This window comes from Taurulus bubalis, assembly GCF_910589615.1.
Source record: "Taurulus bubalis genome assembly, chromosome: 14".
NCBI classification, from domain to species: Eukaryota; Metazoa; Chordata; class Actinopteri; order Perciformes; family Cottidae; genus Taurulus; species Taurulus bubalis.
The window spans coordinates 20,061,733-20,081,049 of record NC_136602.1 but is presented as its reverse complement, the minus strand read 5'-3'; the positions used below and the strand labels follow the sequence as shown (position 1 = coordinate 20,081,049).

Below are 19,317 nucleotides of genomic sequence, written 5' to 3'. Positions count from 1 at the left end.
ATGTCTTTGTTTTTGTCCCTCGCTTAACTGGATATAATGCAGCAACTTGACATTCCAATGCCTGCTATGATGCTCTGCTGCGTTCGGTGGCCTACTTCCCTTCGTTTCCCTCTCGCCAAATGTTCGGTGTCATCTCTCCGCTTAACGGGCTGCAGCCGTGTCAACATTTATCGCTTATTTTGAAAGGTGAGATTACTCCGTATTGACTGACTCAACAATTAAATGTTAAGTCCTGTATGCGCTTGTTAAGAATAGTTCACCCTATTGATTCAATTGTCAAACTCAATGAACACCGCTTAATTTCCAACAGAGCGATTTGGAGCCCCTGGCAGGAGGTGGTGAGCAACTAAGCATTAAATAAACCATAAGCAAATATGTGGTAATACATGGAGAGAGCAGGGATAATGCTGGAACAACCAGATGCAGTCATTTCATCCAGCTCCAACTACATAGTCAAAGTCTCTCTGTATGTTTTAAGACACTCATTTTGATATTCATGAATTCTGATCCAGTCTGAGGGAAAGGAGCTCAAATTGACTGCTGCCACAGCAGTGGTGTTTGTGCTGCATTTTAGCTGAATTGCTATGTTTGAGGCAGAATCCTTGGAGCTGCTTTGGAACGGAGAGGAAGCAGAACGAGGTGCATACCGATAACACTGCTCACTGCTGCAGCTGAGCGAGTGTGAGAGAGAGAGAGAGAGAGAGAGAGAGAGAGAGAGAGAGAGGGCCTCATTAGTAAAAGGACCTCATTTGGCTTTTTCAGCCTCACCTCTCCACCTTAACAGCTGTTACTAGCTGTCGTACTGAGGCTGCTGTTGCTGCTGCACTCTCCATCAGGACGGAGGCCTTGGTCGCCCTCAGGCTGGTTGTCAACTGGGTACACACTAGCCACAGCACCACAGTATCTTAAAGGCCCACACTGCCAATAGACCCTATATTTGTAAACAAATACCATGAGAAAAGACCAAAAGCAGCAACAAACTGTTCCTCCTAATAATGTAAGTCTGAGTGTATCCAAAGCCTGATTTTGCTTATTCTCTTGTGCCATAGAGCTCCACTGTTGTTCTAAATCAATTAGCCACACTGTTTCTGCATATAGGCTACAATGGGTTGTTCCACTTGCCATTGGCTATATTCAGTAGTCTAGTTGGCTCAAGGACTCCCTAAGTAGGTAAAAGCTGCCGGTGGCTGTGTAACTTTGCCAGTTCATGATTAGGTAGGTTGTTCAGCTCAGCACTTCGCACAAATGGAGCAAAACTGTATCAAAATGTCCCTGTGTGAATGAGTAAGCGTTGCAACTTATTGAAATACTACTACGAGGGATGTAATGTAGCTTACAGAGCTACTTTGGACATACAACATGGAATAGTGCCCTCGGCAAACAAGCTAGCTAGCCATTAGCTTGCTGAAATATTTATTTTTTTGTGCGATGTCTCACCAAGCCGATTTTATGTCCCTATCTAACAAGTTGGAACTTGCTTACAAGCCAGTTACATTAGTGTTGGCTGAGCATACGCTGATGCACTGTTCTCCTGCTGTAAATTCTCACTTTAGCACCGAATGTGTATATAGTCCCCAACAAATATACTCTTTAATTCAGTTTGAGTAACCTTTGCTTTAAAACTACTGTGCCCTGCTGCTTTAAGAATATACAGAGCCTCCCTGAAAGGAGAGACTACTATATTTGTGATCATTTCAAAAAATTCACATCTTCTGCAGGAAGTAATGGGTTCTGGGCTGAGTGCAACACAAAGTGTAGATAAATCAAAAAGTACTGAGAAGCAGACCTGCACATTGGTAGTTTGGGTCTTTTTCTGTTTTGTGTTGACAGAGAGACAAATATAGGTGTATCCTTTTGATATTTAGTCTTTTTTTAAATCCCATAAAAACTCAATCTTAACAACCTTATGTAAATTATCTGGATCTGCAACTAAATGATTCATAACATTCGGATGCCATCTTTAATACAGATCTCATCTTTTCTAAATGTCTAATTAATCCTCAGCCACACGGCATAACGTGTGCCACATTCTACAGGCTAGGTTGAGACAGACAGACATTTGTCGTCATAGCACCAACTGTTAAACATTTTCAAGATACCTTTGCGGATACTTTTTCTTACCGCTCCTCAAATTCAAGCAAACGCAAACTTTATTACATTTATAGTGTTGCATATGAGCCACTTGGTGAAAGGTCATGGATTTATCTTTGCCCTACAGGCCTGCAGAGGATTCACTTTTTTTTTGTCTTGCTTCACTGCTCTATCTTGAATACTCGCAAAGCCATTCTGACTGGAAAGGGGGACAAAAACACAACTATGAACTCATGTAAAGATAATACAGTCTCTACACATCTCTGCAGCATCGGGTAGAAGCTTGTGTTACGGACTATTACACAGACAGATTATGAGTATTAATTTGAGCGTAATGAGCTCATACTATGTGATAAACTGCAACCATGGTTCTGTTAAGTCCCTTTTAAGATCAAAAGCTGATAAAGTAACTCTCTCTGCTCAGGTGTGACTTGAGACAGCCCCATGCTCTGTAAAGCCTTATACTAACAACTAGTTGCAGCCATCAATCATTCAGGACCAGAGTTTATGTAAGCCAACATCAATGAGTTCATTCACACTTCTGACACATTTTAACACCCACTTCAGAGCAAAAAAATCAGCTCCGTAAGTGGAAAAACAACTCACCAATTAACACTCCTCAGCTACGAACAATTATGTCTGGAAAACATTAACGCATGAACATTTAGCTGTATATCTATGTTTTGAAGAATAGTCAGTTTTTTTTTTTTTATTAAACCACACAGAGCTGAGCACACATGTGGTTTCCCATACACCACATCTATTTGGCAACTGGAGGGACTTCCAAATACTGAAGTGGTCCATGCTATTACCGAGTGAAAAAAAATGAATAAAAGAAGTAAATATATACACACACAGTATATTCGTGTGTGTGTGTATATATATATATGTGTATGTATGTATGTATGTATGTATGTATGTATGTATGTATGTATGTATGTATATATATATATATATATATATATATATATATATATGTATATATATATATATATATATATATATATATATATGTATATGAACATCTTCTTGTGAATTTTAAAATCCATTATTCAGTTTGTTTTGCACTGTAATGGCTTGTCCCGAAACTGTTTTAAGAAGCAGGCAGAAAGCCTCCCGTGGCTAAACAAGTATTATAACTCCAATAAAACCAAGACCTCCACTTTGCTTTGCTCTTGTGCTACGTTGTACTCTAGTGTTGTTTCTTTAATAGATTTGTTCATTAATAAATAATGATGCAAGCACAGGCTGGGAGAAGCGATGTGTGTGATCTGGCAAACACCTGAAGTAAAATATAGATCTTCACTATATTGAACTATGTGCTCAATTTGAGTGATCGAGGGGCATAAGAGTTTAAATGAACTGGTTTTCTAATCCTCCACTGAGCCAGACAGCTCTATGCTCAGTCAGAGCTAGACCGGGATGTGAGAGTCAGCAGTTCAAACCTCAGGCCTGACAGGTGGCACAGCAGGAAGACCGCCGGTGGAAACTTAACGACGGAAGCTGCTTTTATTTCCACGAGATTCAATATTACGTCGTTAGGAGTCAGTATCATAAAAGAAAGCAATACTGAAATGAGTAATACATAAACTAGTGGTCGGTTTTCATAACCTCTATTCTTTCCTTTTCATGCTGCACTCCCTTCCCAAATCACAAATAGGTGTGTTTGCATTTATGGTATTGGAGTTTTATAGGTTTGTTCATAATAGGTAATACTGTACATGTATTTGTCTGTGAATTATTTCTTTGCATATACTATTTGTTAATGCATAGCCCATTTAACCTTGAAAAACATCCTTTTTTGGTGTAATAACAATAATTTATGCTCATTCCCTCACGTTGTCACTTCCATCAAGTGTGTGGGTGTATATATGTGCAGTATATATTTTAAAATAATTGCAGGTTTGACATATTGCTTATGTAGCTACAGACAGGGATAGTGCCCTATATTATATCTCAAATGACAACATTGCCCGGCAAAGATCAGATTTTTGTTTGCATTAGCTTTACTTCCTTGTTCACTGTGCTGTATACATATTAATAATAAAGTTTTTCCCCATATAAATATATTTTTGAAATACAATGTAGATACGTATTGAAGAGGTAGCTGTGGCTTGCACACTTGATGCAAGTGTCAACGTAAAGGAAATTATTATTGCACCTTTTTTTAATACTGAATAGGCTGTGCATGAACAAATAGTAAAAATCCTTCACAGACAAATGAATGTACAGTATGTGATCCTACATAGTGACATTGCTTATGTTTGGGGTCAGTTCGACCTCCTATGAATAAACTTATGAAACTCCAATAACATAAACACAAGCACAGCCATTTGTGATTTGGGAAGGTGGTGACGCATGGAAAGGACTGTCAACTCCAGTCACAAGAATACAGCTTATGAAAATCGATTTAAATCTATGTCAAATTTAAAGATGCTGAATGCTGGCACAAAATCCAGTTCCAGTATATAAGTAGCCTAATGGTAATCACATCAGCTGTCAAAGAAGTAGCAATACCATCAGAATAATACCTAACTCTGCCAAACATTAAAAAATGTGTTTATCTTTTATTCAAATATTCCGTCACTGGCTTCAGAAAGCTCTACAGCTGATTCTCTGCGTGCAGTAAACAGCAATTATCACATATACAGAGGTTGTTACCTCACAATTGTAACCATGCATCAGCAGGAAATGCTAATTATCTTCCACGTAAATGGCTAATTTCACAATAATATAGTTGCATTTTGTTATTCTGCTGCCCTATTAACATGCAAATCTAAATGCTGACAGCCTATGTGCTATTACTTTTAGCGCTGACGATATTTCCACTTTCAACTGACATTTAAATGGTGCAGTGGCTCCCAGCACTGGTGAGAATGAACTCCGCATTAGCCTCTGTGTTTGTCAGCCGGAGTGTGTTCAGTCATTACCGGGGCTGGAGATATAAATCCCTCTGTCAAAGGCCAAAGTTCTGTTTACATCTCAGGTTTTTTTTATTTTTTTTTTTTTATATGTTTATTGATCAAACCTCAGAAAAAAGGGATACAAGCTGTGGTTGTAGTTAACAGGGTTTGACCGGCTTTTTTTTTTTTTTTTTTAAACCCACAAATTCAAAGGAAATGGCAGACAGAGGAAAATAAAACTACATAGTAAATTAAAACACAAATACAAAATAATAGAATGAACAAAACAAAAACAACAAGTAAACAAATGAAAAGGGGAGGGGCGGGGGTGGGGGGGGGGGGGGGGGGGGGCTTAGCTGTTGGCAGAGTGCTGGTTATTTACATAAGAAAGGAAAGGGTCCCAGGTTTTATCAAAATTCTTCAGAGATCCTCTGACAGTATGTTTGATTTTTTCAAGGTGTAAAAATGACATTACCTCTTCATACCAGGAGTATGTGCTAGGCAGCTTTGGGTTCTTCCAATGTAGCAGTATCTGACGCTTGGCTATCAGAGCAGCAAATGCAATAACATCCGCCTGACGACTAGTAAACCGTCCCACAACAGGAGACACACCAAATACAGCAATCAAAGGGCATGAAGACATACGAATATTAAAGACTGCAGAGAGGGTATCAAAAAAGGATGTCCAGAAAGAGTGTAGTTTAGGGCAGGAGAAAAGTGTGTGTGTGATCTGCTGGAGATTGAGAGCACCAGCACAGAGTTCATCTGTTTCAGGAAACAGCTTTTTCAGCCTGGCCCTTGTGTAGTGAATTCTGAAGACAACCTTGAATTGGATGAGACGCATACGTGCACAAATACAAGTCGTATTAATTCTGAGCAAAACATCACTCCACCAGAATTCATCTAGTGTAACACCTAGTTCATTTTCCCAAATATTCATCAGCCCTACAAGAGAAGGAATTTGAGATGAGAGAAGACCATGGATTGAAGAGATACTGTTTTGTGAATCTGGGGAGGACATGATGTCTTCTAACAAAGTTTTTTCAGGCAAAACAAGGAATAAAGTGAATTGTGTTTTGGCAAAATTGCGCAACTGAAAATATCTGAAAAGACCCAAATTAGAAATACCAAATTTTGTGGTTAGGTCAGTGAAGTTTCCGAAGGTCCCACCTACATAAAGGTCATTAAAAGAGACAAGGCCCATATTTTTCCAGTGTGCAAAGGTTGTGTCTATGCTTGACGGTAGAAACAGGTGATTATTGCATATGGGAGTAAGGGCAGAGGGGGATTTTAGCCCATAATGGTACCTGAAACATCTCAGGTTTTTTGAACATAGCCGGTTTGACCACTGAGGTGCAGCAACAATGATTAATCAAGCAAGCAGAGCCTCAACCTGGCTGTTAGTTCACGGTTCAATGATGCTCCCCATTGCATTGATTTATGACTCATAAATTATTATTGTTTTCATTACCCAGCAGAGCGAATAAGGCCCATAAGTCTTGACACAACAACCTGAGCTCGGAGTGAAATTTTTAGCTCTACCTTGACTAATAAGAGACTGTTATTCATACAGATTGAATTGGCAAGGCTTCAATAACTCACAGCGTGTCGGTTGAGACGTGTTAAGGTTGACCTGCCTCAGACAGACAGGTTTCTTCCAGAGAGGTTGATGGCTGTTCCACTCGCACAATATGGCTATAAATAGGGCCAAATGTGCCGAGGCTCTGCTCTCATCTCTAGGAATTTCCCACAACACCAGCTTGGATATTTATGTCTGTTTGTTTACTTCTTATCACCGTTTGGTCTCGGTAAATCTGAACAGTCTTAAAAAGAAACATTTGCAAATGTGCAAATTTGATCTGCCTGAAAAAGCCTAATGGTGGCAGATTAAGACAACAGAGAAAGTGATGCAGCAGCGGGGAGGCTCACATAAGTGTGCACGGTTTAAGTCTGACAAAGAGCCCCCGAAAACGAGCAAACGTGACATCCACATTGTCTTGGAGAATACAACTCCCGCGATGTCCCTCTGTAAAATCAGACTGGATGTCATTGAGAGGGAAACCGTCTCCTCGGGGCTGGAATTAACTCGGACAGACAATATGCGCTCGCCGCTGTGTGCTCTTCATTTATTGCACATTACAGATTCTCCTACTTACACAACTCCATCATCCCAACATGCTGTCGATGGCACACAGGGAATGCAACAATTTACTTTGCGGTCTACTTCAATTTAAGACAAAGCAGATCACGGGGTGGCGAGATGTGAGACGATTAGACAGTGGTGGCTCGTGGGCTCGGATCTGACAGGGCTGAGAAAGCATTGAATTAATGATGCCACGTTTGAAAAACTCATTTTTGTACAAATAAACAGTGTGAAATGATGAAATCCAATTAGAGCAATGAGGGACACTGAAGCCAGATCCGAGAGTATTAAGCCATCTGCCAGTGAGTAAAGATTGCTGCAGGGCTGCCTAATTGAATTTTATCCTCTTGACTGTAGATCTTACGAGTGACCCAAATCAAAGGAAAGTTTGCCTGAACGTGCGATGCAAAACTGGCAAGCACTTGCAAAACTGTCATATAATCTTAAGATTATGTGCGGTGGAACAAGGTGAGAATTTGCTCATATTCACAAAGCCCTGCCAGGAGAAGACTGAAGCAGGAGATGCATCAGGAGGCGTGTGGCGACACGCTTGGTTCTTTTTATGTATTACTCAGACCAAACAAGACAAGATGATGATGACGGTGTCAGAGATATAGTGGCATTTCAATAATAAATGTGAATAAATCCTAAAAATGTATATATATATATATATATATATATATATATATATATATATATATATATATATATATATATATATATATATATATATATATATATAATGTATAATGTATAAAGAACAAAAAAAATCATCTAAAAGCAAGCAGCTATTCTCAAGAAAAGCACGCGCTGTTATCATTCAACCACCTGTTTTTTTTGCTGTGCATTTATACGGACATTGTGTTGTGTTTGGGCTCCTCTGCTGGAGGCTGTGTGGACTGGATGTTGCATCCCGGAGTGTGTAAGCAGCCACAGTATTTGTGCAGCCTCTGAAAACCCTCGGTCTCATTTTCATGAAAATGTCAAAACAGTGCACTTACAGAGATGTAAAGCCTCTACAGGTGCAGCAGCCTTTTTCTCCTGCAGGTTCGAACAACCTGCAACACCCATCAAGCTCATTTGCATACAACATCTTTTGTGACAGACGCGGTTACATTTCCCACGCAGGCATGGTGCCTTTTCTGCTTTTCTGAGTGAGTGAAATCTTCATGAAATGCGCCACTTCCTAGAGAACACACGGGAAAAGTAAGTTGATGCGTGAAAAAAAAGCGATCAAATCCCACTCAACACACATGCACAAAGAAGAAACCCGCATCCACCCCCGCTGACACACGCAAACAGTAACTGCCGTTTCACCTGTGATCCGCGGAGAGTCGGTCCCTTTTTATCCGTCCGTGCGCCGTGGGTCCAAACGCAGCAGCATTAAACTGGATGGCGCGGTGCTCTCCGGCGCTCGAACGCACGGCGTCCCCTCCGGGAAGAAGCTCGCGGGTCGTCTCAACTTTCACCGCCACTAGCGGAGAGGAAGCGCTCCGTCTCCTGCGATCCGCCGCTGCGTGTGCCGCGCAGGCAGCTACTGACGTCCCCGCTGCACGCTGCCACTTTATTTCTCACGGTGACAAAAAAAAGAAGGGAGAAATAATGTGATAAACGGGGCCGAGCGGCCGCTAGATGGGGCCGTTTGAAATGAGCGAGGAATTCAACGGGGGCGAGTCAATTAGTGAGGTTCACGAGGTTCACGAGCTGCTGTGATTAACGACTTTACTTCATTATCTGGAATTAGGAAGTCGTTTCCCTGAGTTTGGTCACTAAGTAATTTGTTGCAGAATGAGGAAAGAACATTAGCCTACTACACGAGGGTGCAGGCAATAGCCTGGAGGAGCAATAAGACAGAATGATCAGAAGGCCAGAGATCGTCAATCAGAATCAAAATCCTTGTTATGGCTGCACGATTCAAGGTTTCAAAGACTTCTTTACAGTGCCAAGAATAACACTTGAATGTGATAGTTAACATAAATATATTACATCTAAAAGTACTGGAATTTAATTTAAAAGCCTAGACTACTTTAGGCCGAGCCTAAAATTACCTCATTTTCTGCGCGGCTACTTCATACCGCTGCTGTAATGGGTTAAGGAGGAAATGGTATCCTACTTCACTACATTTATCTGACGGCAGCAGCTACAAGTTACTTTTCAGAATAAAGACACAGAAAGTGTAAACAATCACACGAGCGGCTCTCTGAAGCAGTACTTGTCATTCGAATACATCATGAAGACAAAATGTCATGTATAGGAATATATAAGCATTACGCTTCTACCTGTACATTTTCAGTCTTTCTGTTTTGTATATTACACTGTGGCTTCACTTATGTATTGTAATGATTGACTGAATAAAACACATACACATAATGTAATCCATCCAACAGTTGTTGAGATAAATAGATATAAATTTGAGGAAATAATATTATGCAGTGATTCAGTATAAATAATCCAACATTATGATGTAAATAAAAATTCTGACAGAGATGTTTACCTGCATACCTGTCGTGGCTATTTTACTTTAGCTACATTTTGCAGATGACGGTAACATTATGAATGCATTGTAATGTGGGGTATATTTTAAATTGTGTCATTTAGGCCTACTGCTTCCACCACTGGTTGAAGGTTAACTGTTAAAATTCACAAACGAAAGTACTGAGGACATGCAAATATTGAGGTGCACATCTTATTCAGAACTTCACTGCGAGCAAAGAAACAAGCATAGATACGATAAGAATCAAATATAAGAAGAGAGCTCCAGGTCTTCAAAACTATCCACGATCATTTATTCAAAAACAATAAACCAAAAGTTTAACAATAACAATCACTAAAACATATAATTACTCTAGATTATATAGAAAGTAGCACATACAGTAGTATACTATCGTAGTACAATGAAAAACTGGTGAGGGAATACCATATACCAAGTAAAAACAAATACAATTAAACACCACATACATGCTCGTCTGTCCATAGGAATGTTCTCAGAGTACTGCAGGGATTTTCCTTCAGGGATTGAGTGTCAGCTCTGCCTTCCAATTTGCCACACATTTTCAAGCAACTTAAAAAAAAACATATTTATTTACTTATTTTCCTCTAAATTGCTTTTTCAAAACAGCGTGATTGCAGCAAGCTCCACACAAAAAAAGCGTGCCTTTCACTCCTGCCTGTGTCAGGTTGAAAAAAGGAAATCATTAATATAGCATTAGAAGCTGGCTGTGAACCCACAACTGCCCTGGGCACCCATCAGCATACATGCAGCACTGTTCTCTGCTGCTACACCTTCCCTCAGGTTCAAATGTCATCCTTCACTGTCATTACATTTTCTGCCCCCATTAACTATTGATTATCCCCACTTCAGCATTCCCAGCCCTCCTGTGGAAGTGGCCTCACATGGCATCTGTACCCGTAGTCCACGAATCGGGCAGAACAGAGGTGTTCCAGGAGGTACCTACCTCCTTGTAGTTCCTTTAAAAGAGGGGTGGAGGGTCCGATTCACAGAGGGACAGACCTACCTACCCATTAGCAGTGGGCTTGAGCGGGCAGCTGGAGGTTAAGTTGTTCTTTCCCAGGACCCGTGAGAACAACTTGTGTTGAATATTTACTGTGAGGTCAGTCCAAGTTTGCTTCTGTTTTTCAGGAAAATGCAGGTCAAAAAGTTTGTTTGGGCCGGAGCCCTCTGCCATCAACAAACTGCATCCATAATACCATGAAAGTTGCTCAGGCAGCTTTGTCTGTGCACCTGCCAAGAACCTCAAAATGTCCATGTGTTGCCAACTGCTAATGGCCGCTGTTACTGCTCTCTATTGTTTTCCATATTTCAGTATCACTGCCCGTTAAATGTTTTACATGCCCAGGCCGTAGATGCACATTTCCTCCTTGTGGAAGAGTATCTGTTTGTCATGTTATTGTGGCTGTCTGGTCTTTGGTTTTATACGGGTCACACAGGAACACGGGGGAAATATAACCTTATTTGTGTCGATTGGTTTTCAGGTTCGCTTATATGTCAAGGGTTTGCATCAATAAAATGTGAAAATCATATCCCAATAGGTGCTCAAATATTATTATTATTAATATTATCCACTGCATATATATGAAGTAGATATTTTATTTATACGAAAAGAAAATAACATACCAAATGCTCTCTGAGTTATTAAATGTAATTCCAGTCGAGTAGAAATGTGTTGCCCTGATTTATATACAATTAAAGTTCAAAGCCACTAAAAAGTAAACAATGCATAAATCATAGTAAGTGTTTGTATTAGGAGTCAGAGTAATCAACACAAATGCAAAAGGTTTTCTTCACCCTACACATATAGAACAAAACAACCAATCTGTATTCATAAAAAGTCACATTTATTCCAAAGTCATTTCAAATATTACAGCTCTGCATTGTTTGGGGGCGGACCCACACCAGAAACACATGAATAAGACAGTTATCACAATAATTGCTCAACGTCCATTTTCAGATGCCGAAAGTCGAAGGGTTCCAGTCGTTTAGTTTGGAAAATAAACAGGAGAGAAGCTGGCGTACAAATACAATAAATGAGTTAGTTCGGCCAGTCCAGCTCTACAGGATTACTGCGTAGAGTGAAATCCACTAGAATCCAATGTGGCTTTAGGATAATCCCATCAGAACTGCAACAGCGCAAAGCTACTACAGAACACCCATGCCTGTTAGCACTGAAGAGAGCCTATAGTGAAGGAAAGGTTAAGTTGACAATCCTCGTTGGAAAATACTTAACACACTGACTTCTACTGTACAAGACACACATTTCAACAGCCTGCTGCCAACAAAGCATCACGTCCTATGATGCTTGGTTGCATTATCTAACAAACAGACAAAAATATTGTAAACTAGTTACAGAGATAGAAAACTAAGTCAATATTTGCATCTTTTGCATTTGAAAATACCTCTCCTGAAGTAAGTAAGTATAAAGCTCTGCGACATGAATCCATTTCGGAAAAAAATACCTTTTCTTAGGATACTAATATAAGCCTGAGTTCCCCACATTAATTGTTATGCATGTCAGTAAGATAAGATTGAGTTAATATGCACCTCTGCTGCCTGTTGTAATTAATGAGGACATGTTTTGATACTACCATGCTTACCGTCTGTTTCTAATACTCTCCCAATTTATGGAAGACAAGTGATACATTTGAAAAACTCACACACAGTGGTGTAAGCATTGCCAGCCTATATATGCTCAATTTTATTTTTGATTTGATCATTTAACAAATGTCTTACCAGTCAGCTGGACTGACGGGACTTAAAAAGCAGACATCAATAGGGAGAGAACTTCTGCCGATCAGACTTTTTCATGCTGGACATTTTTGCGGTGTAAGGGCATAAACCATGAGTTAGGCCGGAAGCGGCTGCTGGGTGGACGAGGAGAGGGAGAGTTTTCATGCCAAGCAGGCTGGAAACGGGGACGGCGTAATGTGGGCTTTGCATGGTTTGTAAGGTGGAGGGAGAGTGGACGTTAATGGTGGGGGCTTGGGTGGAGGCCGCTAGGACGGCCATAGAGGTAGCAGCGGTGGAGGGAACGGAGTGAGAGAAGCTCATGTTGAGGTCAACTGGGTTCGCAGAGGAAGCGGCCTGCATGGTGTATTTAGCCATCTCTAAGCTGCAGGTGGTGACATTTGAAGAGGGGGGGGGGGTTGAGGAGTTGAGATGGTGAAGGGGTTAAGAGGAGACAGTGGAAAATGAAAAGGGGGAGAATGGGTGAGACAAAGGAGAAGGGAGGTGAGAGAGAGGAGAAAACATAAGTATCAAAGAAGGAACGTGTTAAAAAGCAGAGTCAACAGAGAACGGAGCAGTGAGATGGAACAAATCCGGCCTCACTCTGAGAACAATAACTCTGGTATTTGGCTGTTTTATCATCAAGCCGCGATGTGATGCCCGGCTGGACATGGGCGTCCTGCGTAATGTCTTACCTGGCGTTGATGAGGTACTGGGCGACGCTGATGCTGGCCGGCGAGCCCGTGATCGTGACTTGGCGCATGGCTGAGCCATCAGTGGCACTGGCAATTTTGATGTGAGCTCCAGAGACCTGCCGAATCTCATTGATCTTGCTGCCTTGTCTTCCTATTATGCAGCCAATAAACTAGAGGGGGAGAGAGTGGAGACATGTAAATGGCTGAATAGGTCATGTTTTCAATCTTTTCAGGAACTAGATTTCAGAACAGCATGTGGAAGCAACTGGCGTGGTGATAGCAGCGCCGCGGACTCCCAGTTGCTTCCTACGGACGAAAGCCACATTTCCAGCTGTGTTAATGTGACAGCAGGAAACCAATTATATCCATTTTACTGACGCTCCATACTGTAATTGTGTGATTACATGAAACTTTAGCTAACAGTACTGTCACTATTACACTCGCTACATTAACATTATGACATAACATTTTTTCCACTTTGTTTAATATTGACACCCCTTTCAGGTCTGTACGGTAAATACAAAGCTACCACCAGCAGCCGGTTAGCTTAGCTTAGCACAAAGACTGGAAACAGGGGGAACAGCTAGCCTCGCTATGTCCGGCCGTACCCCTAAAGCTTATTTATTAGCATGTTATGTCATGGCTCCTATGGGTAGGAGTTGTGGTTTTAGGAGGAGTTATGTACTCCTCCTAAAACCACAACCTTCTTTTTCTTTTTACATTTGTTTTGCACAGATTAAACAAACATATTAGCTGTAACATGTTAGTTATCAGCTGTTTCCCATCTACATTTTGCTCAGCTAACTTGCTATATGAATTATTTCTTAACATCTCAATGTGTTTGCTCCAAGAAAACTAAGGAACATTCCCACACATAACATTCACCTCTGCATCGTATTTGATCGAGACATTTCTCGTGGTACACCTACACTTACACACACAAATACAAAGCAACAAAAGAGGTGAATGAAGAGGTTGTGGTTTTCTGTTGGGTTTTTTTATGGGAAAGTGGATCTTTCAGATTCATATGGGCAAGGACTCAAGTTTTGCATGTTCCACATTTCATCATAAGTATGTCATTTGGCGTGGGACTCGTACTGGTCTGGTCTTGGTCTTGACTTGGTCTCAACCCCCAACAGTCTTGGTCTTGCCCTGGTCTTGAACATAGGTGGTCCTGACTACACTGTCACTATAGCTGCCCTCCTAGAAAGCAATAATAAACTAAGCAGCATGAGGATTATCTGTGTGAGTTTTTGTGCTGGGAGAACACAAACAATGTGGCACTTACATCATTAGGTATTGCCAGCTCTTGTGAACTTGTGGGGGCAGATATATCCAATCCTGCAAAGTAGGACAAGAAATGTGAACAACAGTTTGGCACTAATGGCTTCCACATTCATTGCATGACAAGTTTACCTACTTAATCAGTGGTACACTGCTCAAATAGGAACATGACAATGGCATATGGCAAGAAAATCTTTCCTGACCGACATATACTGTATTTAAATACACATTATATGCACATATTTAGCATTGCTACAATAAGATAAGCGTTTTCATAAAAAATATGAGTTCCTCATGAGCTCTAACACACCAGTCTGGCGTACATAATCACAGTGTTGTAATGTTTTGTCCTCAGTTTAGTTGTGGCAGAGTATATGAGTACGTGGGGTGGGGGGGGCTGAGGTTAGGGATGGACTGGCCAAGAAGACAGTGTTAGATTTGGGGGAGAAATGTTGCAAAGGTGGAGGATGGGGGTCGAGAGATTAGGATTTGTATTTTCGGAGAGGGAAACCGGGCAAATGGAGCTGAAATTTTGGGAGGATATGAGGAATCGTGAGAAATGGTTAAATATTTACTAAACTGTAAATATTTCTGACATTTTTCACATTCCCCTGTCTGAGAACGCTGCTGTTTTACTTTTGTATTTCAGTCTGTCTGCTTCAATCCGTCACACACTGTAAATATTTCAGTGACTAACTTTCAAGATTGTTTATAATAAACTAGTTTGGTGGCTTAACCTTAAAACGTCACTGTCCTGCTCACTATTCTGTTCTTTTCATCTCATTTTCTCCTACAAATAGATGCACACGCCAATGCAAAACCTAACGGATCATTTCAGGGAAGTGCACGTCTCTGTAAAGCCACCTTCTACAAACCAAAAAATAAACATGTGAGAGAGTCTGTAAACTCGGAGTAACGGAGACATTCTTGTTCCTCTCGGAAGTGACGGGGCCTTGATGATGTGATTCAAAGAGGAGTGAAGACAGAGGGATAGATGGACTTCCCCGGGGAGCCGTGGGTACGTACCAGGGAAGGTAGGGTTGCTCTGCCCAAGGGAAGGGAGGGGGATATGCTGCATAGCCAACTGGTGAAGCTTGGTCAACTGCAGGGTAGGAAGGAAGTTAGAGCTAACCAATCAAACTGGATTATTATCAGAGGAGCTGACATCTGCAATACAGAGCCAATCTGAAGTTCACAAACATCACAGATAGTGAAGAGATCCATTCCCTTCAGAGAGCATGTCGGCTTCTCATGGCAGTCATCAGAACGTACAGTCGCATCTCTGGCTACGAAGCTATCACTGATCAAGAACTCTTGAGATCTTCACTTTCATTTCAATCAATGCATGCTGCTACAACAACAACAACGTGTTAGCGTTAGTAATGTCAACAGATCAGGGTTATTGAATTTCATCTTTTGCAGAGTAGGGTTTACAGAGGGCGGAGTGGTGGCTTGGAAGGAGTGGGCAGGGGCAAGGTCAACGGGGGCGGAGGTCAGCAACTCAAATGGGTATACTTACATCTTGGTGCGTGTAAGCATACTGCCCTGGAATGGCGAAGGCCTGAGAGGAGCAAGAGAGGAGTTGCGGTTGTATGACTGGGGAGGTGCAGACGTGTTCGAAACATGACACTTGAAATGAGAATTTGTCACAGAGTGTAACGTGTGACACTCGGTGCAGTGAGTGCATTTCTGAAAATCCATTCTCTTCCACTTTTCCATAGCTCTAATGTGTATGGATTTGATGGAATTTCATCTAAATGTCATTTGCTGTTCACCCCCCCACCCCTCCCTCTTTGACCATGATGGCCAGAAATCCAATAACATAAACAGATGTCTGATAGGTCAGAGCACAGTGTGCCAAAATCAGGACAGCAACCGGCCAGCTCGGGGAAAGCACGAGCTTTAGTCACGGCATCATTCAGGTGTCACGCCGCAGGGGAATCATTTTATGTAAATGACTGTCGTTCATATTTCTGACACATTACAGCTTGCCTGAATACTTTCTAATGTGATCATTACCCTCATCCTACCGCCTAGAGCGTTACAATATGAAGAGCTTCCTGCTGTATAATTACACAGATGTGTCCCTCTAGTGGTAAGATGTGTTTAATGATCAGCGTGACTCTGAGCTCCCACAAAATAAGGAGCCAATTCAATTGTTCTGCTTTTAACCGAGCGGTTTAAAACCCCAGTTAAATAACTCCCACCTTGCTACTTACTTGTGCAGAGTGTTGCGGTGCCAATATTGCATGTGCTCCAACAGGAATGGCCTTGGGTCGGTAGGGAATAGTCGCTCCTTTTGGTGGAGACTAGAGACACAGAAATGCAACCAGAATGTATACACAGCCAGTGAGGGGAGAGCGCTTACTGCCACTGGCGAGTTTTGTATCCCTTTTTTTAAATTGCCTGCTGAATATTTGTATCCCCTTTCATCAGTTGAGAAAGTTACATGAGACCTTGGACCAAAACAACTTATGATACGACTGTGGATAGAACAGAAAATGTGGAGTGAACAAATAATGATCTAAAAAAAGGAACAATATATTGAACACTAATCTCTTCTCGTGAGGCTGATCAGTAACTCCGACCTGAACACAAAGCTTTTAGCCTTGCGGGGGAGGGGGGTGGGGGGGGGGGGGGGGGGGGGGGTGGGGGGGGGGTTCTATACTTTTTCCCCGAATGTGACATCGGGCGCCTGAATAGAGCTGCTGAACGTGAGGATCATCTGCTCTCTGACAGTGCTTACCTCCAGCATGACGGAGCAGATGTGTCGTACACACTGAGTGATGGCCTGTGGAGTGCCGGAAATTGTGACAGCTCTCTCTGTGGAGTCCGGCAGCATGTCTCCTGCCACCTGAACCTGAGCGCCTGTGGTCTTGACAGTCGCCGGACAACAGAAGAAACAAAGGCTATTTATTGCTGAAAAGAGCACACCATCACCCAAATTGAAATGCTGTTTCAAGCACTCGCAAATTACCCCGAACCCATTTTGACATGCAGGGAGCAGCTGCAAGCCAAATAGCAATGTGTGCTCCAATATTTGAAGAGGCGGCACACAAATATTGTCCATTCAGAACGAGTATTCATCCTCCGCCGAGCTTTACAGGCATAATCAGAGGGATTTTCATGAGCAGCAGACGAAGAAGAAAGTAAATAAAAATACACACATTTTAAGGCAGAGAAAAACAAGCGAGATGGAACAAACAAGTTTGACTGGAGTGCTTGATACTTGAGGTGTCGAAGCAGCCGAGAGGAAGCTTTCTGGAACTTTTTGGCTGCTGAGAAACAACTTCATGATAGAAAAGAGAAAATAAAAAGGACTCCTGCCTTACCTCTCTGATCTCTTTAATCTTCGAGCCTCCTTTGCCAATCAGCGAGCCACACTGGCTCCCTGGGAAAACCAGGCGAAGTGTCACAGGTGGCTTGCTTGTCACAGTGCTGTTTGTCATCGCTGCGGTGATATCCTAAGGGGGGATTCAAAAATATATGTTCAGCGACCGACTGTGAGAACGTCAGTTTTATTTGACAAGTGTCTTTTTTTATTCTTTTGCCAAGGAAAATGTGCATTCACTGTCCAGACAAAAATCTTTAAAAAATCCTTCTGAAATTCTTGCGTTAACCAGAAAGAAGATAGTGCGAGAAAAGGGAAAGGTTGCAGCAGAGTTTGTTTGCTTGGCTGTACCTCCTCGAACTTCTGAGCAATCATGGAGAAAGCTTTGAAGATGCCCTCTGTCGGTCCCGTGATGGTGACGATCCTCTCGGGAGACGATCCCTCCGATATGTTGATACGAGCACCGCTCTGGAAAACACATAATCCCCATTTATTATTATTGCTTCAATTTGTTGTAATTGGTCTGCCAGAACACATTAAATTATACGTGTTTTCACATTATGGGCTGTCAGTGAGTACTCACCTCCTCCCTCATTTTCTTGACTGTTTCTCCTTTCTTGTGTCATGTAGGAGAATACAAATCAGTAGACTTGATTAGTTTGATAAAGAGAAGAAAACAAGGCAATCAGTAAGGAATCAGTGTGACGCTGATGGATTGTAAAAAAAAATATCTACCTTCCCGATTATGCTGCCAACTTCCTGTGAATGAAAAGACAAAAACGCTGAACAAGTGGCAACACTCAAGATTTTCTCTAAACAGCTTTATACATTTCGAGCAGGATGTGATTATTTTAACAACAATGGCATGTTATTAGGATATGACGACATGAATACACTCAATTATTTGAACTATTTCCACATCTGTCTATTACCTTTCCATGCATCAGCAGCCTCAGCGTCAGCGTTACATTCAGACTCCCTTCGGACGCCATTTCTTCCTTGTCAGACATTGTCAGTCTGTGTTTTCCTTTATTGTAAACCTTCTGCAAAAAGAGAGAAAGTGTTTTCAGAACATTCCTGTGCATGACTAAAGAGCTTTGGAGTTTCAGATGGCCCAGTCGATTATCTGTTTCAATAAAGAGGAAATCTGCGAGATCCTAATTTCATGACAAAGTCCAACTGTGTGGAGAGTATATTGAGTATTATATGAGCTTCACGTTTCAATGAATTTCCAGCCGTCTTTGTCCGTTAAATCACTATGGTTGTTATCACTGCTAATGCTAACTGCCCCGTTCTTCTTCTATTTATTACTGTCAAACCGCTGCAGCTGCAGGAAATGTGAAATGTATCATTTCCTGTGCTCAACAGAATTTTTCTGGGGAAGAGCAACCAGTCACAGCGAATGCAACAGCTTCCATGAACTGTGTGTTAGCAGCATCATCAGTCCGCGGAGATGAAATAGATTTCCATTTGAGAACGCTATGGATCATTAGCTTAACTATGCGCGATGCAGAGTGACCGGGAAATGCTCCAAGTATGAACAGACCTTTTCATGCTCTTTTTTTTTAGGTTTCATCAAGGGACTTGTGCTCTGAAGAGTTGTGGATCATTGTTGTTTGTCTTCTGAC

The 19,317-nt window shown here is 41.6% G+C and overlaps 1 protein-coding gene across 1 annotated transcript; it reads right to left on the bottom strand.

Annotated features, from left to right (window-relative positions):
- Window positions 1-12,421: 12,421 nt before the first annotated feature.
- LOC306746775 (poly(rC)-binding protein 3) lies at window positions 12,422-18,699 on the bottom strand (the record flags this gene model as incomplete). The annotated part of the gene is made up of 12 exons (XM_079229746.1): window positions 12,422-12,764; window positions 13,075-13,244; window positions 14,363-14,415; window positions 15,385-15,460; window positions 15,878-15,919; window positions 16,578-16,667; window positions 17,105-17,233; window positions 17,691-17,822; window positions 18,041-18,157; window positions 18,273-18,305; window positions 18,425-18,448; window positions 18,622-18,699. The coding sequence occupies 12 exons, from the start codon at window positions 18,697-18,699 to the stop codon at window positions 12,422-12,424; spliced, it is 1,287 nt and encodes a 428-aa protein (XP_079085872.1).
- Window positions 18,700-19,317: the final 618 nt, after the last annotated feature.